This window comes from Dufourea novaeangliae, unplaced genomic scaffold, assembly GCF_001272555.1.
Source record: "Dufourea novaeangliae isolate 0120121106 unplaced genomic scaffold, ASM127255v1 scaffold8, whole genome shotgun sequence".
NCBI classification, from domain to species: domain Eukaryota; kingdom Metazoa; phylum Arthropoda; class Insecta; order Hymenoptera; family Halictidae; genus Dufourea; species Dufourea novaeangliae.
The window spans coordinates 119,050-146,143 of record NW_015373923.1 but is presented as its reverse complement, the minus strand read 5'-3'; the positions used below and the strand labels follow the sequence as shown (position 1 = coordinate 146,143).

The 27,094-nt window shown below is 39.0% G+C and overlaps 6 protein-coding genes across 6 annotated transcripts in view; 2 read left to right on the top strand and 4 right to left on the bottom strand.

The window, feature by feature from the left end:
* Positions 1-1,468, bottom strand: part of LOC107194753 (neuroendocrine convertase 2-like) — a 35,441-nt gene extending 33,973 nt beyond the window's left edge. The window contains exon 1 of the mRNA XM_015584442.1: positions 1,010-1,468. Within this exon, the coding sequence (XP_015439928.1) occupies positions 1,010-1,465 (456 nt within the window). The 5' untranslated portion in view covers positions 1,466-1,468. The remainder of the gene's footprint in view (positions 1-1,009) is intronic.
* A 1,301-nt stretch (positions 1,469-2,769) lies between these two features.
* Positions 2,770-4,780, bottom strand: LOC107194515 (rho GTPase-activating protein gacZ-like). The gene is made up of 2 exons (XM_015584156.1): positions 4,705-4,780; positions 2,770-4,604 (listed from the first exon to the last, which is right to left on the bottom strand). Exons 1-2 carry the CDS (start codon positions 4,778-4,780, stop codon positions 2,791-2,793), a joined length of 1,890 nt encoding a protein of 629 aa, XP_015439642.1. The 3' UTR covers positions 2,770-2,790.
* A 4,422-nt stretch (positions 4,781-9,202) lies between these two features.
* On the top strand, positions 9,203-11,439 carry LOC107194764 (cyclin-K-like). The gene is made up of 8 exons (XM_015584456.1): positions 9,203-9,402; positions 9,647-9,873; positions 9,944-10,075; positions 10,153-10,258; positions 10,341-10,398; positions 10,469-10,641; positions 10,736-10,882; positions 10,967-11,439. The coding sequence occupies exons 2-8, from the start codon at positions 9,655-9,657 to the stop codon at positions 11,362-11,364; spliced, it is 1,233 nt and encodes a 410-aa protein (XP_015439942.1). The 5' UTR covers positions 9,203-9,402; positions 9,647-9,654; the 3' UTR covers positions 11,365-11,439.
* Positions 11,392-12,632, bottom strand: LOC107194763 (proteasome assembly chaperone 1). Its single transcript, XM_015584455.1, has 5 exons — positions 12,494-12,632; positions 12,331-12,410; positions 12,090-12,253; positions 11,825-12,020; positions 11,392-11,754 (listed from the first exon to the last, which is right to left on the bottom strand). The coding sequence occupies exons 1-5, from the start codon at positions 12,589-12,591 to the stop codon at positions 11,507-11,509; spliced, it is 786 nt and encodes a 261-aa protein (XP_015439941.1). The 5' UTR covers positions 12,592-12,632; the 3' UTR covers positions 11,392-11,506.
* A 712-nt stretch (positions 12,633-13,344) lies between these two features.
* LOC107194916 (delta(14)-sterol reductase) lies at positions 13,345-16,224 on the bottom strand. The gene is made up of 9 exons (XM_015584629.1): positions 16,182-16,224; positions 15,758-15,915; positions 15,505-15,685; positions 15,149-15,429; positions 14,717-15,080; positions 14,344-14,642; positions 14,022-14,275; positions 13,826-13,950; positions 13,345-13,628 (listed from the first exon to the last, which is right to left on the bottom strand). The coding sequence occupies exons 2-9, from the start codon at positions 15,905-15,907 to the stop codon at positions 13,345-13,347; spliced, it is 1,938 nt and encodes a 645-aa protein (XP_015440115.1). The 5' UTR covers positions 15,908-15,915; positions 16,182-16,224.
* An 822-nt stretch (positions 16,225-17,046) lies between these two features.
* On the top strand, positions 17,047-18,981 carry LOC107194514 (heat shock factor 2-binding protein-like). The gene is made up of 6 exons (XM_015584155.1): positions 17,047-17,103; positions 17,279-17,468; positions 17,552-17,670; positions 17,747-17,851; positions 17,923-18,188; positions 18,660-18,981. Exons 1-6 carry the CDS (start codon positions 17,047-17,049, stop codon positions 18,979-18,981), a joined length of 1,059 nt encoding a protein of 352 aa, XP_015439641.1.
* The last annotated feature ends 8,113 nt before the right edge of the window (positions 18,982-27,094 follow it).

Genomic DNA, 27,094 nt, shown 5'->3' with positions numbered 1-27,094 from the left:
ACTATCTATCTACTTTTATCTACTTTACATCGGTGAATCTGTGAAAGTAATCCTAAACGGATTATCACGGATTATATTATATTTACTTGAATTTGTTCATTAACGGAAAGAATTCGGTTTCGTCTGGAGATGATAGAGCGATACGAAACTTCTGCCCGGTAGGGTACATCTTAATTTGACCCGGGTAAGAAAGCTAATTTAATTGAAACCTAACCAAGTCCTTAACCGAGGCCCAGTCACCAGCGCTCGTAAACACTCATGGTTCCTAGCGAGTATTTCTTTTCTTCTCGGGCAAACTTATCGATCGTCCGACAAAAGATTTTATTCTCATCCAAGCATATTCACCCCATCCGCGCCCTAAGCCGCGCACTCTGTTTCACCCCTGATAAGCAATTTCCGTGACGCGGCTGCGACGCGTACGTGCCACGATTGGCGACATGCGTCAGTGTCAGGATCTCGTCTGCTGTGCAGGGGAGTATTCACGAAAGAAAAAAAAAAGAATAGCCCACCCAAGAACTTACGAAGGCAGGCTCTTTCGATGTAAATTTTGCGATAGCGCTACTCCTTGGCTGACCACCACCGATTAATACTAAAAAAACCACCAATGAACGTTTCACCGAAACAGTCGAAATGAAATCGCAGCTTTTATTGCAACATAGAAACGAAGAATTTTTCATCCTTACGTTAAACGATTATCGACCCAGACCTAAGCAGGTATAAAGTTATAAATCTACAACTTTAACGTCCATCACGGTCCCGTTTGTCTTTACACACGTACCCCAGAAATTACCGCGCTTTTTTTTGTTTGCTTCCCGGTTAATTCATAAATCGTCCCCCGTCACTTAAGCGACCAAGAGAAGATTAATCCGCCTACGTTCGACGAGTGGCCGGCGGTCCGTGAAGACCCGTTAAACGGGCTTCCGGGTTCGAAAGATGACATAATAAAAGAGGGGTAGCCCTCCCTCCCCCCCCCCTGGCGCGTTGCCATAGAAACAGAGGCGAAACTCACCGGTCCTAGATTGACGAAACCGTTCCGGGCGGCCACGCGATCAGCGACATGCCTTTCCGCTGGTTGCCGCATCTTCACCAAGAACGTGTTGGTGAATACCTCGGCGCTGGTTCCGGCGGCGAGGAACACGATCACCGCGAATAACATCGTGACGGGCCGGCTACGTACGCTGACGTATCTCGCATTCGCGGTCACTGTACACGTTGTACGCGAGGGTACCGCAATTTTCGGCCTGTTGATCGCCTCCTTCTCGAAATCAGAGGACGACGATGATGATAATTTCTCGACGATGGCGGTGGCGACGCTGCTACTGTTGCCGACGACGTCCGTCCGACTGCTAGTGATAGTGGTGATGCTGGTGGTGGTGGTGGTGGTGGTGATGATAGAATCGTGCGAATCGACGTAGGAGGCGTACGAGTCGCGCGCACCGATACCAACAACACGTGCTCTCCCCATACTTGCCACTGGCCGACTGTCCTTGCCTCGTCTCTCGATCGAGCTTTTCCGCCAATCAAAGCTCGGGGTGCGCGCGCGGTCCTCTCCTGACTACGGGGAATCGACAGGCACGCGCAATCAGTCCTTCTCGAAGAGCTTGCGCGATCGTTAAACGCGCGGGAATCGATCGAAAAAAGAATTCTTCTTACCGATCGCGCGACGACTAGGTATGTATGTACTCCGTTCCGTACACCGCCGAACCGGCACACACCACTATCACTGACTGTCACACGTCGCCGTGTTGCGGCGGTCTGACGTCACGTATGACGGCCGTATCGATCGACGAACCGTCTCTAAATACACCACATACATACACGCATACGAAATGGCGCTCGTTCCGTTTAAACATGTTTAACCTTCTTGTCGTACCGGTACGTTTGTTCGACTTGTTCCGAGTCGTAGCGAATTTTCTCTGTCTTTCACTTCTTTCAACAGTATTAGTCGATCGAATGTCCGCGCTCGTACACGGTATGCCGCGCGCAATTGCTCCAGCGAGGAAGTAGATGTGATGTAGGATTGGTCAGACACAGGTGGATATTCATGTTTCTCAGTAATCGTAACGTGTTTAGAGAATTCGTATGGTTCTCCAGTGAGCAAGGCTTTGTTCGACGTACTGTTTACATGCGAGATTTGTTAAGAGTGCGATGATATTATTAATAATGTTTCCTGAACGCTTTGAAGTGAATTTCCACTTGCAGTAGTATGTACCCGATCAAGTCGGACAGTGTAGCAGCACTGTACGGTGCACCAAAGACTGCAATTAGAGAAAGTATATCACTGAATTGTGACAAATCTACAAAGTAGTATGTTTAGGGAGGAATTATATTTGTTAAAATACTAGTATATATTGTACAAAAAAGTTACAATTGTTTATTTCAATTTTTCAAAACCATTTTTATATTAAGGCACAATGTTAGTAGACGTTACATGATACGATTAAATAAATATATTTCGAAATCAGTGTGATATATATCTATACTTATACCGATATAGTTCTTGTAAGTGATTAACTGTTCCTACACGGTAATAGTAGTTTCTTCAGGAACCAAAAAATAGAAAATTATAAATATAAGAACATTTAAAAACTATTAACATGATATCTAACAATATTAAAATTTAAATGTTTTCATAAAGTACAAAATATCTGGCGACTTTGTAATCATCTGTTTTAGCATTATACACAGTTGAAATCACATATATGCGAATAATAGGCATATTGATAATTGTAAAGGGAACAACACTGTATCGTAGAAGCTGGTCTCGGCAATGAACTTTATTTAACACCTTCACCTCTTCACAGACTTCTTGACCGGAATTTCTGATGGAGTACCAGTTATTCCTGTATTCTGCTGTGACTTTCTTTTTGCTTCCAGTCTCATCTTTGCTTCTAGCCGCTTCCTTTCTATCTCTTCAGGTGTACACTGAACAGAGTGGGATGCTTTAACAGTCTCCTTTATGCTACCTAAATTACTAGTCGATTTGTATTTAACAATACAATTGCCAACTTCTTTTTCTTCCAATCTGTTGAGTATACATGCATTTTCTATACCATTAATAGATGGAATATTGTTACTTTCATATGGTCTCTGATCTTTTGTAATGGGAAAACTAGTACTTACTGATGAAACAATTGAATTGGACTGAAATCGCTTTTCAGATGATGCAACAGTTTTATTTGTTTTATTGCTTACACTAGGATTCCTACTTTGATAAAAGTATTGATCCGACAAACTTTTTGTTTTGAAGAACTTTCTAGTTTCTAAAGCAGTGTTACCAATGAAGGTTTTCTGTACTGTTTCTTTATGGTTTACCGATTTGTAATCCTCTGCAAGATCATTAAAAATAAGCTTAGATATTTTGTGTCTATTGGATTTGTTATGTACTGAATTTTGTGACTTGGAAGCATTACTGTTTGAAATCTTTTTATTCCTACTTGTATTAGTAACAGTTTGTTTAGAAAACTTTCTAGAATAATTCAAACCACAATCTGAGTCTGAAACACTGAAGTCATATTCTGACAATTTAGATAATACTTTATCATCTTCCATACATGTTGCTAAACAATCATCAAAAGAATCATCCGGAAATTGTGACATGACTTTTCCTTGTAAGATATTATTTTCAATTTCTGTATTCGGTATGTTATTGTTAAAATGAGATTTTCGTGTACTTGCATCTTTGGAACTGGAGACCGAACCAGAGATTGAACTAGTGGAACTCATTTTACTTGAATTATTAGAATATGTTTTTAAATGACTACTTATGTTGACCGAAGAAGAACTTTTAAAGATATTAGAATTCTTAGAATTTGTAGTAGAGGTATTAGATATTGTCAAATGCTGCATTTCTTTTTCAGAAGAGAATAGCTCTTCCTCTTCGTTCACTGTAGATAATTCCATACCAATCCCTTTACTATTATTTAGCTTCAATTTTTCCTCAATTTCTTGACTGCACTTCACCATTGAGTCGTTAACCGAATCATCAAATAGATCTTCATAATTTTCTTTTTTATTATTATTGGTACTAATGGTGTTTATTGTAGACTTGTTGTTAACACCAATTTCTAACATAATGTCATCATTACTTTCACTGTCCGCTTCTAACAATAATCTGGTTTCATGTTCAGCTTGATTATCGTCATCATTTACAGTACTGTGGCTGTTACCATTTTGCTGCATAGTTTTCATTCGTTCTGACAATGCTTTCAATTCAGCAGTAAATTTTCCAATATTTTCTATGTTTTCCATTTTCACTTGTTTCCTTTTAAGAGGTTTTTGTAGTAAAGGAGAATTAGAGTTTCGTTTCTTTTGCAACTGTTTGGTCCTTTTGGGAGTTTCCACTGCAGTGGTTTCACACTTAGATTTGTCATTGGAACATTTGGTAACAGAGACTTGCCAATCCCATGCAATTTCGTTACCCCCATCTTGAGTACATGGTAATGAAATTGGACTACAATGATAATCAAGTTCAGGGGAGTCTTCTACATCAAACGCATAATTCTTCTTTCGAATTGGTGTGCTATGTCCAGAAAGACGTAAATCTGAAGAATGTTTAGGTGATTCACATCCTACATCAACTTTCATACTTTTTTTAACTGGTGCTAAAACAGGTAGTTTGTAATGATTAAATAATTAAACAAACTGTGTCTAATTCGACTACAATTTTACTAGACTGCTACATAATACAATCACGTTTCTCACCTTCTTCAGTGTTCTCAATCTTCTTATTCCCCTGCCGTATATCATATTTCGCCACTAACTTTTTATTCTTATTCATAATTCTCACGAAAATAAGATTTATGATTAATCAACAAACTGACAGTATTTAAAGGTTAACCATAAACAAATCCGTCACATACTTCGCGTGTTTACAATGATTACAGTTACGATTAATCTTTAAGAAGACTTGCAATAATAAAAATTATAACTTCTTTGTACTTTTCTTTCAAAATTTTATACACACAGTACTTTCATATGCTCTGTTTTATTCAGATCTAATAAAAACGAATTGAAAGCAATAAGTGCCAAACTTCAGGACACATTAAACTTCTAATTACATATGTATTAGATTAGAGATGGCGTGAACTGCGCCATCTAAAATAGAAAGTTACCATGAAAAGGTGGATGATGGCGCCATATCGCGACAAAACACAGTTGCTAATAGACCACAGAATAGTTGGCGCCGAATATTAACGTATCTTAACGATTTATATCTCAAACAATTGCTCCCAATTTGCTCCTTCCGAATCTGAAATTACTCCCACAGCACCGTTTATATTTAATAGAGATGGCGTGCAAAATCACTAACGGTGATTTATCACAGTGATCGCAGAATCACAATCACGGTCGTGATTTAACTTCATTCACGACCGTGATTGCGATTTTTTTATCTTGAGTGAATTTGCTCACTGCGATCGTAAGTCCTTGATCGCTAACACTAAACACAAAAACGTATTCAATATGATTTTACGATGAATTACATTACTATTCGTGTTTGTAAAAATCGGTAGAAAAAACAATAAATTCTAAAAGAATGATTTGCTAGGTACCATGTAGATTATAATTTATAATCATTAATTTATTCATTATTGTTCATTGTTTCTAATTATTCCTTCACTGTATATGATATAACCACCGACTAGGTATAGAATATACCTATCATCCAATGCTTTTTTCTGTTAGACGTTCATAGGGCTTGTAACCCTGTTACCATTTTATTTAGTGTCAATACCCGACGTTACCGATAAAGCATGAATTCGGAGTATTATTAGCACAAATGAAATGTTATATACTTCATTCATGTTGCGTGTGTCTACATGATTTGACGAGAATAAAAATATCCGATGCTTCAGTTTAAGGTTAAGGGATAAATATGACAGTCATGAAACATGAAACGGAAAAGTATATATTTTTTCACTTAACTACAAGACAATTTATTCTAAATGCATCGTTAATGGATTTCATTCGTTTTTATATCTTGCCTTACATTTGTGTATTTGTAACAGATAAATTCAGAATAGATGTAGTTTCATAAATAGTTTATCAAATCTACCTTTTGGCCGTTGTGGGAATGCCTTACCGTAATGAGCGAGCCATCTCGTGGCCGCGGGATTCCGGGAATCGGGTGACGTCACGGCGTGCGAGCGAGAGCGGTAGAGCGAGCTGCGGCATCGGTGCTCTCCGTCGGTGTGATGCGTGCTGAGAAATTTCAGGGGTCTATGGGAGGGAGGTGTGCGAGCGAGAGAGTACGGTAGAGCGTGCCGAGTATCGGTGCTCTCCGTCGATCCAACGCGCTAGTGAGTTGCGTCACCCAGTTTATTGACTTAGCCGTGTACGCCGTGTACCAAGGTCGTACCATCCCGTGCAGGTCTGTGCTTGCTTCCTCACTTTGTCGTGAACCGTCGCGGAGGGTGGTCGCGCGTCTCATACTCGTCCTTTCTCTTGTTACTAACCCATTGTTTGTTGCAGGCATTCGACAACCATCAATTTATTTACTGTGCATATTGTTGTGTCCCCTCTCTTGTTACTAATCCCTTATATGTTACAGATGTTCGAGAACCATTGGCTTCGATATTTATCTTCTTATGTACTGTGATTCATTTAATGTGATTTATTTACTGTGCATATTATTTATTTATTTACTGTGCATGTTACTAATCTATATACTGTGCATATTGTTGTGTCCCCTCTCTTGTTACTAATTCCTTGTATGTTACAGATGTTCGAGAACCATTGGCTTCGATATTTATTTTCTTATTTACTGTGATTTATTTACTGTGCATATTATGTATTCTATGTGTATTGTATAATGAAAAATATTTTTCCAAACAGTTATTCCATCGAAAGAAGACATCGATCAACGTCTACATCTTCAAAGCGTGCGTCTACCACTGCGTTAAGTTACTGTAAGTTAAACTTAAATCATAATTCGATATTCATTGTTATATTCATATTCATCATCACATCGTTTATTATTAATTTTAGTCTATCTATTAATAGACTTAAATTGTGATCAGCCATTGTGCATACCAAGTTATTATTAATTCATTTTGCTCGTTGATTTCTCTACACAGACTTGGGGTATGGGCAGTGGGTCTGTACCTATTATGGTACGGGCAGTGGGCCTGTGCACTAAGACTGTTTGCCGATCCCTCTGGTTTCTATTGAGAAGCCAGATATCGGACGTGTTTAGTCTTTGCCTGGTAAGTAGGATTTGGAGTAAAGGCTCGTGCGCGCCTGGGTACAACGTACCCGCCTACGGAGTAGACGGGAGTCTGCTCCGTAAAAGGACTCTGTTTTACAGGGGATCTCGCTTGCACTACCATACTTGGTCATGACCTGTGCTCGGGTCTGGTACGTAGGTGACCAGCCCAAAGGGCCTGGAAAGTGAGAGATGGATTCGGGTTTGCGAGGTTGCGCCCGTCTTTCCTATTTTCTTAAACCAGGTTCTGGCGACAACACTTTCATCGCGATACTTGTTCATACTGTAGTTTAACGTGGTTCATCGTAGAATTAATTTTTGGCTTGGTATATTAGGTGCGTAAACGAAATGATCGATGGAACTTTTTCCATTCCGTCTATCTCTTTCGTTTGAGTATTAGCGACTACATTGCGTTAAATTTGTTATTTCGTATTACTAGCATTAATTCGTATTAATTAGAATATTAAGATAATATTAGTTCCAAGCTGAAGAACGAAGACAACCGACGAGGGAACTTAGTTTTTTATAGGTTTAGGCTCAAGAAAGAAGTCATCCGCCGAGGGATTTTAGTATCGGTAGTATTATATAGTTAAGATTTAAGTAATTTATAAGGTTTATTGTGAAAGGTGGGTAGATGTAGAACTTGTGATTCCATCTACTTGCCTTGGGCCTCCACTCGCAGCAACCTCCTCGTGGTGAGGCCTGGGCAATCGGTATTGTCATCGGTAAAGTACTGTAAACTGAAGACAATATCGAGCTAATGGCTGCGAACTTCGAATCTATCTCATAAAATAACGTTCTATATTACATCGAACTAGGATTATTTTAGAAATCGATATGAGATTCAGTGTTCTAAAAATGTCTAGAACTTTGAATGTTATAGAAAATTATTTAGTGGATCTTATAATGAAGCTTTATAAATGAATAACTTGTATTTTATCATAAATTATTAAACAACAACAACCGTCTTAGTATTTAGATCAGGCGCCACCTCCGGGGGTTCTATGACCCCACTTCCTCACACACCTCACACGGGGTCTCTTGTGCATGCTCCTGTGGTGCTATGACCCCACTTTTTCACACACACGGGGTCTCTTACTACATTGAACGCACAGTTTCATCTATTTAAAAGTATGTGACAATTTCAGAAAGAACTGTTAGGTTTCTCCACCAATCAGAAACGATCACGAGAAATCACGAATCACTGTGAAAAATCACCGTAATTGGAAACGAACGTGATCGATCACTCGTATTTCACAAGTAGCAGTTCACGCCATCTCTAATATTTAATGAGATATGGCAATATTCCTGGAATTCTGGCCCTCTATAACCCCGAAGGCTACAATAAACGAGCGCCAACCATGTGACGTAATACCACCGGTAATATCTAACCTTTATGCGACAACAATATTTCGTTTGCTCCTCGTTAACAAGTTGTTATTGAGATATCTGACTATTGATTATTATAAAACAAATCAGGAGCAATTTTTTCGTGCCATAATATTTGTGTAAAAAAGCCATTTACTACCTATTTTGTAAACAATACATTTTTGCTTTTTCTTTTGCGAATATCTCATTAACTATAAACGGTGCTGTGGGAGCAATTTCAGATTCGGAAGAAGCAAATTGGGAACAATTTTTTGAGATATAAATTGTTAAGAAACGTTAACATTCGACGCCAACTATTCTGCGATGAGTTGGAGGCCCACCTAAACTGTAATACCGATACCTTAAAAAGCCTGTGATTTTAGCGACCTCTACGTTATGAGAACGGTGAATCTGCGGTGGGTAGTGACACTAAAATGGAAATGAGGCGACGTCGCCCCAAAAAAGTGGGTCGAAAAAATACATTAGATGAAATGTCTACTCCTATACTTCGTCTATGCTTTATCTAGAAGAATTAAATATTAATTGAAAACAAATTGATGTCTAAAGGGAACTTGTATCGTACGAATAGGTCTTTTTTACCTTATTCTCACTTTTGACAAGCCATAAAAGACGAAAAATGATGAAGGCGATAGCAACGAATTGGTAACATATAGGACAATCCGAGCTTCTAGTGAAACCTAAATAAATAGTACTATAGTGATCAATTTGCGTTAATCGTAATAAATCTTTCGAAACTGTTGGTCCATACATTGCAGAATTATTTTTTAATCAAAAAAACTTCTGTGGTACTTTTGCAAAACATAATTTAAGTAAGTGAAAGAAAAGTGAATCCTTCGTGTTTATAATTCTCTTAACCTTAAGTGACTCACAGTGAAGACTACTGTCATTAAATTATTTTCTTTGCGATAATTTACAATGGCTCGTCTTATTCATTATGCCTTTAATGTCTTTTAAAATTTCCATTTGATAGAAGAAGTTTTATTTTATAATAGAATCGATCATGTGTTTGCATAAATGTGGGTACATCTATTATGTTAATTATTGTTTTTAAAGAAATAAAAATGCCATGCTGGTATTATGAGAAGAAGGAACTAAGGAACACTCCTTCCATTCAAGATGGAATCGATTATGAGACTGAGTGTAGATATAGAAAAGAAGGTGCACGCTTTATCATTGACACAGGGACAAAAATGGATTTGGGTTATAATACTATGGCAACTGGTGTTGTCTACTTTCATAGATTCTATATGTTCCACTCATTTAAAAATTTTCCAAGATATGTGAGTACCTTTTGCTTTTTTAATTATTACCCATAGCAATATTCCATACCTGTCTTTGAATGTTATGTAGGTGACTGCCTGCTGTTGTTTATTTCTGGCAGGTAAAGTAGAAGAAACACCAAAAAAATGTAAAGACATCATTAAGACTGCAAAAACTTTGTTAACTGAACAAAAATTCATGACATTTGGAGAAGATCCCAAGGTCAATATCTTTGGATTCTAGTTATCTTATGAATTATATCATTAACTTAACTGCCAATGCGTACTCTTAATTAACAGGAAGAAGTCATGACACTAGAAAGAATTTTATTACAAACTATTAAATTTGATTTACAAGTGGAACATCCATATAGTTACTTATTAAAATATGCCAAATGCCTTAAAGGTAATTAATGTAAGTTTTTTACAAATATTGTACAATTCTACACTTACAGTAGTATTTTCAGAATTTGAATATTGTATCGCAGGTGACAAGAATAAACTACAAAAAATGGTTCAAATGGCTTGGACATTTGTTAACGATAGGTAAAAATATAACACATATTGTTTAAAAGTTAATTGAAACAATGGATTTAAGTTTCTCCCTCTTTTGCAGTTTATGTACAACATTATCTCTGCAATGGGAGCCAGAAATCATAGCTGTTGCCCTCATGTATTTAGCAGGAAAGCTTAGCAAGTTTGAAGTAGTAGACTGGAATGGAAGACAGCCAAAACATTTGCGTTGGTGGGATATGTTTGTTGAAGATGTTACTATGGATCTGTTAGAAGGTGCATAAATTTCTAATGTGTCTACTCATATATGTCTGTTGAACCTGATATTATATATATATATATACATATATATAACTTTTTTTGTTGTTAGATATATGTCACCAAGTATTAGATTTATATTCACAAGCTAATAATACAAAGCCTCCAGATTCACCACCAATGACACCATCAAATGAACCATGTAGAGACAGAGCTATACCACCACCTCCTACTGAATCAGCATCTACTACACCAAATGGTAGAGAACATGAAATTCAATTCTTTATTACCATTATGAGTATAAGAACTGTTTATCTGTTAACATATTTACGTTATGTCGCAGTTACACCAGGAAAATCTGCTAAAGTTGAAGTAACTCCTGTTTCCGCAAATGGATGCCCAACTACAGATAGTACAGAAACAATGAAACCAATGGACGTGCCACCGCACTTCCCAACGTATCCAACTACTTTTGCGCCAAATAATACAAGCTACCCACCAGCGTTTCCCCCAGCAAATGTCTCTGTACCTCCACCCCCTGTTAATACAATGAATCATATTGTGCCTCCCATGCACCATATTGGTTCATCGGGTCCCATTAGACCCACACCACCAGCTCCTACTACAACGCAACCACCGTTCCAACCATATCCTTATCCAACAAACGCATCATACTTTCCTCCAAGCAATCCAGTACCCCCAGCACCTGCACCAAGAACATATTATCCACCGCAACCTTAACATATGGAAGTTCATCGCACCAAAACTATAATTTTTGTCGATGTAAGTTTTATCATAATTAAAGATAAGTATTGTGGAAGGTTTATATAAGTTTTACTATGGACAATAGTATACAATTATAAAACATTTGTATCATTAACAGCTATATACTTAGATCTTTAGATAAGTAAACAGGAAACTGCTGAGGCAAATAACTGGTCCAAGCATACATATATAGATTCCCTTTATTGAAAAAGTTTTTTCCAGTAAATGTAACATTGTTAACTGTACAATTCATGGCTGTAAATAATTTTAAAAGGGGCTCAGCGGATACTGAATCTAGTACAAAATTATCTGTGTACAAGACATATAAAACTGATGGTAGTTCCATAAATTCTGCATATGAGAGAACTAAATAAATAAAATACAATGTTATTTCTAAAATTCTATGAAACATGTTTTACGTCATTCAAATACTAACCTCCTGCTGTAACCCCATATACAATGTTTGGTTGTTCTAAAGGGGGCTCTTTTAAGCTGCAAATACTTCCTCCATTCTTTGTGGTCAACATTCTCAAGAAAGATGGTACTGTTGGTACATCTTTACATTTAAATTGTGACATATGCCGGGATGTTATACAAATTGTATTTTTGACATTTAATAGAATATCAGATATCTACCAAATTTAATAAAATTAATTTAACAGAATATTTTTCACCTAACTGTTCTTGTTAATTGTACTTACCTTATCCACAAGCTTACCAGATAACTTTACATCAAACCTTGGAGACACAACACATAAATATATGTCATTGTTAACTTGATAAACTATGCATATTTTTCGTTTACTCTCATCTTCCACGAGACATACTTCCTCCGAACTTTGGCACAAACATTCCCTAGAAAAATCTATAACTTCATTGTAAATATTTATGTTACGGTCGTAAACATTGCTACCGGCAAACTTAAATATACATATATATTACCAATCAACATTTCCCCTTCAACCAGAATTAACGTGTCGATTTGAGTTGACTTTTCTTTCAACCATTGAACGGAAAATTCGCTAAAATATATGTAAAAAATAATTGTAATATATATATAAATACATTTGCGGGAATGAGGTTACTTTTAATAAACATAAATTACGTTTCATTTATTGTACGTCCATCCGATTCATTTTCATCTTCTTCATCCCAAAACGCCCGAGAGACTGGAAAAACTACTTCACCAAAAAAACTCACCATTTTTATTAACAAAATCAAAACTTGTTACGAATGATTTCAAGCTACCAAGCACTATCAAGTTTTACTGCAATGTCATGCCATTGCGTTACGCGGCAATAACACGAATGACGAAATGAATCATGTTACTTTTCGAATGTTGCTTGTTCAATGGTTAGCAGAAAAGGTAATGAAAAAAACATGTATGCATTTTCCAGAGTACAGATTTTTTATTTATTAAATCATATCATATATTACATACTTATATTAAATAGAATTATGTGACTTCATAACTATCCAATTGCTAGAAACATTATTTATTTATCAAATTTCAATTATACATATTTCTATAAAAGTATAAAAGTTCTTACTTAATGTCTTTATCATAGAAATATATTCTATGCTACATATAATTGTGTCAACAAGTAGCTTCCTCTACATTTTTAACTACAATCGAATATATAGATAATTCTTATTTCTTTAAAATAGCACTTTTTGTTCTTATTTTAGAGATTTTAAAAGATCATTTGTACACTTTAACTTAAACATCAAGTGTTATGATCGGTTTTTTTGGTTTCTGAGTCTTTGATTTGGACCCTATGATTTGATCATTCAACTCTTGTGTATTAAACCGTCGCATTTAAAATATTACCATTTGCTAGATACAATTAAAATGTCATTCTATAAAATAATGAGCATTGTAGAGTTTTAAAAGTACAACATCGTAATAAATTTTGGTATTTAAAAATACCTTATTGTATAGGTAATAATGTTGCTCTAAAATATACGATATAAAATCATATACTTTACACGTGACATATACTGTTCCCAAGCTAATCCGTAGCGGAGTCTGCAACGTTCATTATCCCTTATTGCTCTGTGTAACAGTAATCCTGTGCACATGATTGCATAATAGTAAGGTAGAATATCAAATGACAAACTTATACATGATATCGACCACCACATTATTATATCACCCAAGTAATTTGGGTGCCTCACATGACCCCATAATCCAGACACTATTAGTTTCTTGCCACGTATAGTTGGAATAGTTTCTAAATCTGTAAAATAACATAAACATTTAAAGTAAGACCGACAGTGTTCCAATTCAGAAAAGTCAGCGAGCTCTGGGTGTACTTCAAAGACTTGGAAATGTTCGAATATCTTGTGAGATATCGATTTACATGGGTCTGAACTTTTTATCATATCTATGTGTTCAAATCTGATTACAGTTGTCAGCAGTAACTACTATACTTACGCGCCAATGCCGGAGACAGAGGGTTTTTCCTGAATTCATTTTTCTGCGAATTACTAACCCTGTACAACAAGTAGCCAACAAAAAAGAATAGTACAGGAAAGACGAACAAGTAGCTAAACTTTACTCTGGAAAGAAAATATTAGTAGAATTGTGCTTTCTCCATATTTATTTGATAATGTGTTCACTTATTACTTACTTATTATACAGTACATATTTTGTTGTAAGAGTTGGTAAAAATGGATATATCATGTAACCAGTACACAACATGTATCCAGTACCCTCATACATTACTTCAAAAGACGTGAATACTGTAGGCTCAAAGAATAATGCATCAACTGCGTAGATTATCTGTAATGAAGCGGTCAGTAGAACACTTATGTTGATGTGCTCTACACTGTAACTTTCTGCTTCTTCGATTGCTTTAATTACAATGGTCAAGTTTATAAGCATCTGAAATTCAAAATACGTGCGAGATACGTACTATAAGGGGGTCAATTAGACTGTTCAAAAAATACTACCATAGCTATCATAGCTGAACGAAAAATGTTAATTTTAACATCTAATGCACCGATTCGCGGATTTGTCTCTTTTCCTTGCCAAAAGTTATAGATCCGACTGTTGGTAGAACCATGCATATTGAGATTCGCTACGGGAGCTTTGCTTCCTTTGATGAACAACAATACCGATAAAATTACTCCGAGAAGCCAACCGCTGATTGAAAATTGTACAAAATTCTCTATAATTAGATCTGTGATATTGAATTCATTATATACACACACGATAAATACAATTAATGATAAAATAGCGCACAAAAATCCTGGAAAACGAGAAATAAGAGCTATTAGTTGTATTCGGGATATTTCATTATCAGAAAATAATAGTATCAATTACCATTTACACGGTATTGCAGTCTTCCAATTCTACTCTGAGGCCCATCAACCTTCTTTCCAATTGGAGCAATTGAAATCATAGTTATAAACAAAAAGAATCCGAGGTATGTTGTAAAAGTTGTTAAGTTTACATAAGAATTTATGTCCTTTGGTATCTTAGAATACCCAAATTTGCACTGTTGTTGCGTACACATCAATTGTGGCAATATTACAAGCACAGGTGTCAATAATATAAGAATCGAAGCACCAAACCATCCTCCCCATTCTTGTGGTTCGCTAACAATGTTTATTTCTATCTTACGTTTTTCTGTTACTCGTGAATCTGGTTCTACTTCTTTCTCATAATTTATTGGTTTTAGTAGATCCTAGAACAAAATACCAGTTATTATAACGTAATTTATAATAAACAATTAATACATACAAAAAAACTTACTTGATCTCTTTGTACTGATAAACCTCTCTCCTTCCCATCAATGTTAAGATCATGCAACTGACTCTTCCTTTCTAATGGAAGTGAGACAGCTCTGTTAATACTTCTGGTCAACATTTCCATTTTATAGTCTGATTCAGGTTTTAGCATACCAGAGAGTAATCTTGTTGATCTACGTGTAACTGTTCCCAGTTCTTTCAATCGGGATTGGAGAGGCATTGACTCAATAAAATTCTCATCATTTGTACTTTTTGTGCTAATGACATTGTTATCGCTAAATATGTCTATACAAACAGAAGCACATTATTTAATGATTTAATTCATAATACTAAGACCATATCCAAATCAAACATACTTACCAGAAGATATATCTATTCTTGGCAGAGTAATTCTTGCATCTCTGCCCCTTGAGCTTCTTTTCGCAGATGGAGATCTTCCTGGTGAACGTTTATTTGGAGACCTCCTGCTTGGTGAACTTCGAGCAGGACTTTTCCTTCCTCTACTATTTGATCTTACTGTACTTCGTGATGGTCTGCTTACCTAAAATTTTAAATAAATTGTTGGTCAATCTCTTGGATTATGTATTTAGAATTGTGGTGTTATAAAAGATACCTTAATGTCTGTTGAATGAACAATATATTCAACACCAGCTTCAAATTGCACTTTACACCAATTACCTCTGACACTTAATATTTTACCTTTCTGATACTCATCTGTAGATGGGTATTTGGCAAGTACAGTATCACCTTCAGAAAACTTCATTTTTGTACCTAAAAGCGGTGCATGACCTTTAGTAAAACGTTACATAACGTTACAGACAGATCCACCGAGTATATTAAGAACTTTTTGTTGCACAAAGAATTTGTACTCTGTTTATGAAAAAATTTATTACATAGTAGAGTTCTTCAGTTCGAATTAAGAAAAAAAATCGAATATTATTCCGAGAATAGATTCTCGATACCCGTTACGTGGAAGAGAATTCATGAATTAAATTCTAACATATGGAACCATTAATCAACACATTTATGTAACTTACACGTAATTGCATCCAGTTGACAGTAATATCTTGTAATGTAATTCCGGCTAGTTTAAAAATAAAAGAGCTTCTAATCGTAAGGTTATAATTAACTCTATTTTTCGCATCATAATACGAAGACGAGTACACGCTGCGGTGTTCGGAAACGCATAAAATGCAGCCCACGCTAGGTAATTGTAAGCGTCGCGTGCATTAGGATGCATTCACAAAGAAACGTTCTTACTGGTTCTTACGCACGATAATTACAATGCATTGCAATAAATGAATACCAAGTATCGTTTAAAAATTATTCGTAACGTTTCTTGCTATTTATAGTTTTGAAAATCATATAATATACAGAGTATTACATTATAATTGTAATATACAACTGCATATAAGGAAGAAAATCACTCTGATACGTTTTGCCGCCAAAACTGTATCTTTGTTAGGTCGGATTTTTAGACTATACACTTATTTTTTATTAATTAATTTCAATGTAGAAAAACCTTTAACTGTATTTCGTGTCAAGTGTAATTGCTGAATAAATGTTTGGTTTACTTTTTCTTTGAGCATAGACGACATGAACGGAAAAGAGTTGCACGTATGCATTTCCAACTAAGCGACAAGTTATCATCAAAGAAGCGTTTCTATATATTATAAGTATCATCCTAAAATATTGTAATAGCGCCGTATTCATACAAGAATTTACAAATTTGAAATTGTATTTCAATTTATTATGGAGATTTACATTGGATCATCTAGAGACGACACAACATGAATTATATAAAAGACTGTCGATCCACTAAGTCTATTCTCAATACCAGTAATCAGCTACCAACACTAAAGAGCAATTATTTATACCGACGCAAAATTCAATCGAGTAAAGATGGACACGGATGCGTACGCAGACCAAACAAATTTAAAAGATGAGGAACAATTTTTGGTACGTACGTGACATTTCTAGTTCATACGTGTCTGTAAAATTTCTCTTTAACGTTCAGATCACCAACAATATACTATATACTGCGGTTTATGTGATAGAAATGGGCAACCGGAAGCAACGCTGAAGGAAGTGCATTTCCGCGTAATGCAAATAATGCGTTGGAACATGTTTTCAGATTTCCGTAGAAGATACATTGACCACCGTGAAGGAAAGTATTCATAACTTCATAAAAGATGTCCCTCAGGCGTTCGCTGATTCTGGACTAGATTTTGATTTAGAAAAATTATCTGTCCAAGATGGTCCAAACTTAAACCATTTGATGCGTTCGTTACCGAAATCATTTGTTGATCACATAAATAAAGATGGTAAACAATCGTTTTATCACAATTTTCATGAAAAATGTTAATTAATTATGATAAAAAATGAAAAAAAATTTCACCCCACATAGACGAGAAGGATAAAATTACTGACCTGGAACTCGAATGCGAACGATTGCGTGCTCAATTGCAGCAACAGATGGACGCAAATAAAAAAGCACAAGAGGAAATAGAGAATTTGAGAGAACAAGTTATTTGGCAAACATTTAAAGAATAAACGATTTCTTTTTCAGTAAAGTTCTATAAAATGTCTCATCTTTTCGTAGATATTGAATCAGAGCACGTACTGTACGAGTTTGGGGGCAGTTTTGGGCAATCTAACTTGGCGGGCCTCTAGATTTCCAGAAATCGTCGATGTCTGGCTCTCCGCGGTAAATTTCTCTCTTTTTCTTGGTTAACAGATTTCGAAAATATTGTAATTCGATGAAGATCTCCTCTACAGTTTCAGCATAAGATCGGTGAATTTTTATCGATAACGGACGGAAGTTTCGTCGCGTTTGTAAAAACTTATCGAAACGCGTTTCCCCCGACTAGTAATGTCGAATATCAGTTCATAATCGCATTATTGGGCATCGTGACGAACATATCTGCAAGTCCCGAGGGGCGTGAGTTTTTAATCAGTAACCCGAACGGCAGAGATTTCATACAAAAGATGATGAACCTCATGCCTAGTCTGCCTCTTTCGCAGGGTTCACTTTCATTAAAAAGGTAACTTTTTTTTTAAGTAAGACCCAAAAATTTATAGATATTAAAGTACTTTGCCTGGCTCTCTGTCTAAAAGATGGGGAAAAAAGATTACAGGCCTATAGATTAACATTTCCGGTATCATAAACTCAACGATGGACGAAACTCGGGGATTAATAGTGGGACGATGGTTTAACAGAATAAAAGAATGTTTATAGTAGGAACGTTTCGCTTAATAACCTTGACTGAGAAAAATCTTTTAGTCTGTCACTCAAAACTGAACAGTGAGTAGAATTTAAAATGAGTGGCAACATATGAGGAAATATCTTTTGTAGGGATAAAGGGAGGTAAGCAGTAGGGGTGGAACAACGAAGTACGTAACCTACTACTTACTCATATGGTGGGCGTAATAACCTTCAGCGGCCGAATTTATTTGCTCGGATTCCAGTAGTTGTTATAGATCTTTCAGTTCTAATCACAGTATGTCTTTTACAGATTGATGCTCATGCTATTATACAACGTCAGTATGAATAAAACCGGTTTGCATCATCTCTTCGAGTCCCGTGTCGGGGACGTGCTGAACTATTATTTGCGAAACAATTCGTTACCGGATGAAGTTCAGCTGCTTTGCCTGCGTGTATTACATTCCATCACCTACGATCTCACCAATCCAAAATATATAGAGGATCTGATCACAACTTTGCCAATTGCCCAGATAGAAGGTATCGCCGTATTGAACAAGAACGAGATTAGCACCTTCGCAAAAGAAGTTATGAAACATTTAAGAGACTCGCAGAAATTCGTGAGATCGACTTAAACACGTTCCGCCGATCGGACTGTCCTGTCACATACGTCAACATTTGTCAGTAAAAATGCAGTCTGCCCCGTATGTAATCAATTAATTACGTTCAAACGGAATAGCGATAATAATATTTATATACGTAGAATTTTATCTTATGTTTTAATTCGAAGCAACACGTTACACCACGTCGCAGTCGTTTCGGCGTCAAACATCACGATGTCTTATACGGTATCCGCGGACTCGAAGGTGAAAAAAAGAACGAACTTTTATTGTTTTCTAATAATTACACTTATTTTTACTATTTCACAAGTTATAAACTGAATATTCGGAGTGCTAAATGTACGGTATTACATGTCGTCCTCGGAAAAGACTAACTTGATGGCCAAGGTCTTGGCCTTTAAAAAGCGTCCTTATCGTGGAAAAATTTTCAGTAGTGGGATCTATCTTGGAAACTGATCGGGGTTGGGCCTTAATCCTTGACTGACAAGCGAAAAATCGACATACCGAGAAATATTAGTCAGGTGTTCTTGGATATTACCAGAATGTAGATGATAAGAGACTTCGCGGTGCAATGGATTTTGGCGGTGGAGCGGGAGGGGGCTGTCCGACATTTCCTTGGAACATGTTCGTGACTGGTCCAAGAACTGTCGAATATCGATCTGTTTCATGCAGCTATAAAACAAAAGCAATCGTGTGGAATAGCGTATGGCGTAGCACCGAATCGATTACACGGGAAAAGTTGTGTAGCGGGGCGTAATCGTGTGCATAAATATTTTCTGTGGAATTAAATAATTGTTCGTACACTACTGTGTACATGGAGTATGTTAAATTGATGCCGTAAAAGGAAACGTCTTATTTCATATTGAACATTAATTTTTATTTTTTATTTTTTTTTAGACGACACCCGATGCATCGTAATTGTATTACAAACACCTGATTGGTATACAGAATGCATCGATAGAAAAGTGCATTAGAAACGCTTGACACGTTACTCTAAATTTCATTGTGTATTCGCGACCTTCGAATTCGAAGGCTGCGGCAACGCCACAACAACGAACACTGCGGTAACTCGTTTCCGAGTCGCAACCCCAACAACGTATGCAACTGCACGTGTGTGCATTTTGCTGCCTCCGACTGATACCGATCTCTCGTTCCGACAAACCCAGCAATTAACAGCACAACAAATTACAGATACAGAGCAATTGAAATGTGGCAAAGTCCCGCGACATTCAATATAGTTGAATCGACATGTTCGGGATCGAAACCTGCATCAAAATGCAGCTGTTTTGTTCTTAAATAAATTACACAAGTCATATAAGGTCATCGATCCTAACAAAATCATGTTTATCAACAAAGTAGTGCCTTAAGGAAGGTATATCGATTTTACAGAAAAAAACTACAAATCTTTTTCAATTCGTTGCACCCAACGTGAAGAATTGATGCAATGAGCTTCTAAACGTCAACGTCTACGATTTAAGATGAGTCCCGTGAAAAAATTCACAATCGTACAAATCGTGTTTCTCGTTATGTACTCCGGTGAAATGGGTTATGACCAAAGTATCGTGCACCTATCAAATTTTCTAGAACTAAATGTTTCTGAAAAGCAACAACGAGTAGGGTCCCGCGCTATCCCGTTTCATTATCTCGCGTAAACGGACAAACGGAATTGTAAATGACCCAAGAGAGGAAAGAAGAAAGAGGAGGACGAAGACTAGAGATAGGTATAGACGCATGGTAATACCGACCGACACGGAGCAATCGCGTCGATAATCGACCTGCGCAGACTCGTGGGGAGTGACCGCGTGGGGGCGTGCGCGATGGGTGATCGCGCCTGCTCCATGGGCCATGCCTTGACGTTTTAGCAAACGCGACGAACGGGGAGGACAAGGGTGGGCGGTGGAGGGAGGAGGGTACGCCGTCGCGACGTCCGGCGTCGCGCAAACGGGAGATCACGGCAGGCAGGCAGGCAGGACCTAGGAAAGGCGACGGCCGGGCGGTCGTTTTATTGATCCCGGGGCGCCGCGGCGCTACCCACCCGCGGCGGGATCGTCTGCGAGAAAATTCTCATCGACAGGATTTTCATCGTCTACCTAGCTGGCTGAATCGTGAAAAAGAGTAAAGAAACTTTCCTCTGTGGACAACGACACATCGCCAGAGGATTCTCGATTGGATCGGCGGGGAAAAGGGTTCGAAACGTGGATAGAATTCCGTGGGACTTGGCCCGTGCGGGGTGCAAAAACGACGTCTTCGTCGTGGTCGTGTAGTTATCGTCGGTTCGAACGATCGGGATTTTGGTGGTCGGTGTTACAGTTTTTCACTGGGTAGATCGAGAATAAACGAGAACAGGGAAAAAAGAACACGACCGGTGACGTATGATCAGAGTCGGGCCGCGGTGAAGAGATATCCTTGAATCGGTGAAGGATCGTTTCCGCCGATCTACGTGTGGTGCTGGTTACACCGATGGACTGAGAGGACGTGCGAACGCCCGGAAGGAGCTGTTGTCGAGCAGCAGCTACAACTTCCAGGACTTTATTACAACGCCGATGGAGGACTTATAGATCGGGAGGGGGGGGGGCCGCACCGGACCGCCCGAAAGGTGGTATCATCCGGCTCGTGATCCGCGCGTCGTTCCTCGTCCCTAGGGACGGCGGGCAACCGGGATCTTGTGGGTGGTCTTGATCGGTTTGAAACAGTGACAACCGAGGATCGAATAGGCGCCGTGGCGCCGAAATGGGCCCCGCCAACAGCCGCGAACAGATCGGGGAGCAGATCGGCGATGACGATGGCTTGCAGATCAATACGAAATCAACGACCAACAATGTTGTAAGTTGTTTTCTATACATAGTACATTTAATATGTTCGAGTGCCTGTTATCGTGGCTGCTTATCAGGGACGACGAATTAGCATTTAAACGTAAACGGAAAATTAAAATTGATGGTTGCCTTCCATGTTCGATGTCTTGGGTTACCATTGGTGGATATTCCTCTGACCTTTAAAGAGTCTATTTCTCTGTTTATTCTACTTCTCTGATATTAATAGTCAAATGACCATTGCAATGAAACACTTATACGTCAGTCTTTTTTGTCATTCGCTATTCGAGATTGTAACAAATTTCGTCTATCTGTAGTTATACTCCCCTTATTTGTCCAACTGAACAAGCGTTTCATTGCCTAGTTTCTAGTTCTCATGGTACCGATTTGTCCGTCGCTATTGACCGCCCTCGATTTTCCCTGCTTATAAATTCGACGACGACGGGCCTAGATCAGTGTTCATCGTAGAAAAACCTCGACCGGGTTCAGGTCGACGTTTTCGCGAGCGCAAAACTGCGAGAACCAAACGGACACGATTTGGCGCTCTATTTTCGTCATAAAACAGAGACGTATTCGCACATCTGCGCCCGAACTCCATGACGAAGAAACACTCCCGAACGTATAAATTAGAAAATAACTCCCTCTGTCCCTCTCTCTCACTCCCCCTCCTGCCTCCCAGTCGATTGTATCGGGTTCCAAACGGAATTAGGAAAAGCGTTCATTTTCAAAGTTTTCCACGTGCGCGCTTACTCCCCACCGATTTTCCTCCTACTCTGGAGGAGTATCGTCGGGTATCCGCGGACTGCCAGCGTGTGCAGCATCGCAAACACTTTGGCGGTACAGTAGCATACGCCGGGTGGTTATCGTCGAGCTCACAGTGCCAGGAAGATCTTCATCCGAGCGCGATATCTTGTACATACTACCCGTCGCGCGGAATGTAATATCGGTACGGCTCGTGGGCTAGAACTTTGTACCTATCGCGATAGATCGCTTTGTTTCGTGCGCTTCTGTGTGTCCCCCCTTCTCCCGTCCGTGCGACAATATCGTGACTAATGCCCTGCGTGGAAATCTGTAGCGGAAGGAAGACGACTGGCCGGTCTCTCCGGCGTGAGGAAAAGAGAAAAAAAACGGCCTGGTGTATAGAGAGGGTAATCGGAGAACAAAGAGGGAGACTATAAAGCAAAAACGAGAGACGATAGGACACGGGAGGAAGACTCGGTAAGGGAAATGGAGTGAGATGGCGATTCCATAGAGTAGGGGAATCGGATGGACTCCGACGGTCCCGCGATAAGTCCAAGCCGGTGGGTTCACACAGCGGCGCGCATTTTCATATCGCTCGTCTTTTGTACCGCGGCTGGACGCTGTCCACTCAGGTGGCGCGAAGCCTGGCCATCTCTCTCTCTCTCTCTTCCTCCCTCACTCGCTCATCACGAGGGGTGTATTCGTCGCATCTTCGTTCGGATAGGACGTTCCTGTCAAAACGTTGCTATCCCCGCGCGCCATGTCGCCTAAGAATAAGGTATGTAAATTTTTCCTTCACAATCCGCTGTTCACGCCGTGTCAAGATTTTTTCATTGGTTCTCCCGTCGCTACGCGTGCGAAATGTTTCACACCGTCGTTGAGATTGCATGTGTCACACGTCCATATCGAATTTCGATCGTGTCCGTGCAGTCTTCTATATTTCCAGTCCTGAGAAAACGATCTAATAAACGTGAGATCCAAAGACCTGTTGTTTCAAAGATATACATATACACACATATATATATATATATAACCACTTTAAAGATACTCCATGATCACATTACATGGTCGTGGATTAACGTAATTCGAGATTTAACTTCATTTTGAAATTGTTTATTATGACGTGTCTATTATCTCCAAAATGTAAAATAAAAATTGCGCCACAGTACACTTACAAAACTCCCCCTGTGCACCACGTCGAAGCAAATGACTGGCACTGTCTTTAACCTCCTCCGCGAAGCTCTTTAATCCGGTTACTGAATTTCAACAGAAAGAACGGGAATGCATAACCGACCACGTGGTATCTTTCCGAATTAGCGCGAATTAGAATCGTTTCGATAGCGAAACGGCGGCACCGACCGATTAGTGGGCGTGTTTTTCCACAAGATCCTTCGTGAGCGAAATTTTCGCTTCGGCTCGAAATTCTTCGCGCGGCACCGCGAGGCATCCTCGATAAACTTCACGTGACGTACTCGCGGTGTTGCGAGGCCGGTTACCACGGAATCTCAAGGTAAATAAGAAAATACACCGACGGTGCGATCGGATTAATCGTGAAACGCGCAAGTGAAAGTGGCATACGTGTTGCCTGGCCAACGAGGACCAGTGATAATTCGCCACTGAACCTGACGTTGCGAGTATAAAAGTAGGGAAGGGTTGCTCCAGGGGTTGTTTTATGGTGTTCCAATGATTCTCGAGTCGATACGTAACAAAGCTTTTTTTGGTACATACGCCTTTTTACACCAAGTTGGATAATTTTATAGTTATAGAACCATTAAATTGTTATTCGTTATCGAACTTATCTTCAGTAGTATCCCAAAATTGTGTATAACGAAAGCGGCTTCGCTCTTCTGAGCAACTCTTTTCGGTTCCTCAAAGATGTTATATTTTACGAAAATAGAAGACTGTACATTTTGCTATACACATTGGCCCATCGATGCTTTCTGAAAAAGTAGTAGCAGAAATGTTAAAATGTGCATTAAGTGATAAACTCAACAAATTTCAGTGGCTTATTCTCAGCCTGTGCGATAACAAGGACGGACGATAATCGTTTCTTTTGAAATTTCCATTTATACAATATGCATTTGTAGGTACACATTTTGATCGAAAAATTCTTAGAATATCCTGTCATTGGTCTCTTTACATCGCGTTCATTTGTCGTGCACTGTATCACGTGTGCCAGTTTACAACGTATTCGTACCGAGCTCCGGATTAAGATGTACTTTATTACTCGCGAGCAACACCTTATCTTTTGAGTGTTTGTTGAATTCGTTATCGTTCTATATCGATGTCGAGTATTTCCCTTATCCCGCCAGCTAGTCGGTCAGCCAATGTTAAACCGCGCAAACAAGGCTATGTGTAGGTTCCGCGGACACGATTGAATTACCTATTTTTGAGGGTCCTACCGTTTACACGTTGCCCCGTGACGCAAGTCGATTGGCCTCGATAGTCGGGCGCACGAGTCTCAAACGGGTGATATCCGTTAACGAAATGGGGCGTTCAATTAACAAGATCGATGAACCTGGCGACGGTTCTTGACGATAATGATAGAACAAATACACGACTTATCGTAACGATTAAAAACGGTGGATTTTTTCGTAATTCCCTCAGGCTGTTCAAACTCGATTATGTTGGATCACTCCGTCGCTTACAATATCGCTTGTTTATCCGGCAATTCCTCTTGTACCTACATAGATACTCGCTGCAGTACCGCAGTTTCACCAGGTTTTCGTTCTACAAGTATTATATAAATGGACTATATACGGAGCCAGATAACACAGGGCAAAAGTCGATTCGAGACTAGCACATACACTGAGACTTTCTCCAAGAAAATACGGAAAATAATATTGCCAATACAATTCGGTGCGGTTATATGATAATCGGAGCGTATATACGAACAAATAGGATTGTGATTCATTCAATCCGCGAGAACGTTGCTCTTCCTTTCTGCACACATTGTTTATCGCAGTTCCCTAGTATCTCCCCGGTCCTAAGCAAACTGGGACATCGCAGAAGAGGCTAACTCGTTGTAAACAATAGCCCCGTCGCGATTTTATTGTCGATCTTGTTTTGCGCTCCGTAACGCGGGAGAAATGCAAACAAAGAATATCTACCGCTTCGCCGTTACGGTTTTATCTGTTCGTCGGTTAAATCTCGGCTTGTCACAACTGAATACTCAGATTTGTATGAAATATTATTCGGTAATACTTTGTGGTTTCTCTGCAAAAACAAAACAATCTTACGTATATAAATCTGAAGTATATCGGTTCGACAACATTTCCTTGTTAGTCATGATGATCAAGACTAAAGCATACAGCGTTTCGTCAATTACCGCGAATTGGATCTGTCAGAGTATGCCGTTCTTCTGGCTTGGCCGCTAATTTTTCCGCGGCGATGAGAAGCAGATGGTGTTCTCATGTGCTCGTGCCTTCAGCTCTAATTGTTGCTGGTTATTATCTAATTAATTCATAAGCGTCGTCCGACACACGAGCATCGTGGAACGCGATGGAGCACACAGTGGGCTCGCGTGATCCAAGTACAGTGGTACCAGTTCTCCTCCAGCGTGTACTACCTCCTTCTTCCCTTTTCGTCGTCGTCCGCTGACTCTTCCCGAGTGTTTCGACCACTATGTGTGCGTTATTCGAGATCATCTTCAGAATGTTTACTTGACCATTCCCTCTATTCATTCTACTTCACCGACGCTGTAATTCGATCGTCGGTTGATTTTCGTTGGACGAACGGGAACACAGATGGCTATCGATTAACCGCGATTCCATGTGCCGCCGGTAATCTTGATAATACGATATTTCGGTAAGCTCGCGTGCAAGATCAATTTCATGGTGGTGTAAGCATCGACTTAGATTATTGGCGTCCGTGTCACGCTACGGATATGGCCGCTTTATGGTACACGGTGTTTCTTGTCCGGCTATTCGGTCGTTCGATCTTGAACGTGACATCTCGTAGCCAGCTGGTAATACCGTGGCTGTGGGAACTGTCACTTTCATCGTAAAGTACGAGCGCTGCCAGCAAATATTTGCACGGTGAGCTAACGTTTCGAAACGGCTAACTCTAAAAATTGCATAAACTGCTGTTGTGTGCTCGAGGTGGGCTCGTCTCCCCGGTGTCCGTTAAATATCGCTCTAACGCGGTACAAGCGGACTATGGCTTACGCGGAACGACGCGTCGAAACATTCAACGTAAGTTTTCAGTTGCTGCTCTTTCGTTAGTAAATAACTTGCTGATTCGCGCGTACTACGCCAGTCAATGTGAATCATCGTCGGTAGACAGAGAGTGCCGAGTGACATTGAGCTACGTTCCCTCGGCTAATGGGTGAATACTACCATTGGGAAACCCAAACTCATACATCGTGATCCGAAATTCATGGTACAACTGGAAAGGGGTTGATTATGACACTCCGAAATCAGTCAAAATAAGAAAATAAAATTGTTTACTTACAGTGACATAAGACTCAAATTTTTTTTATTGAATCTTTTTAATTCAAGCTTCAGTCATAAGGATCCTAGGTGCTAGCGGAAACCATAATTGGAGCAATGTGTGCATGAGATGAAAGAATTAATAAT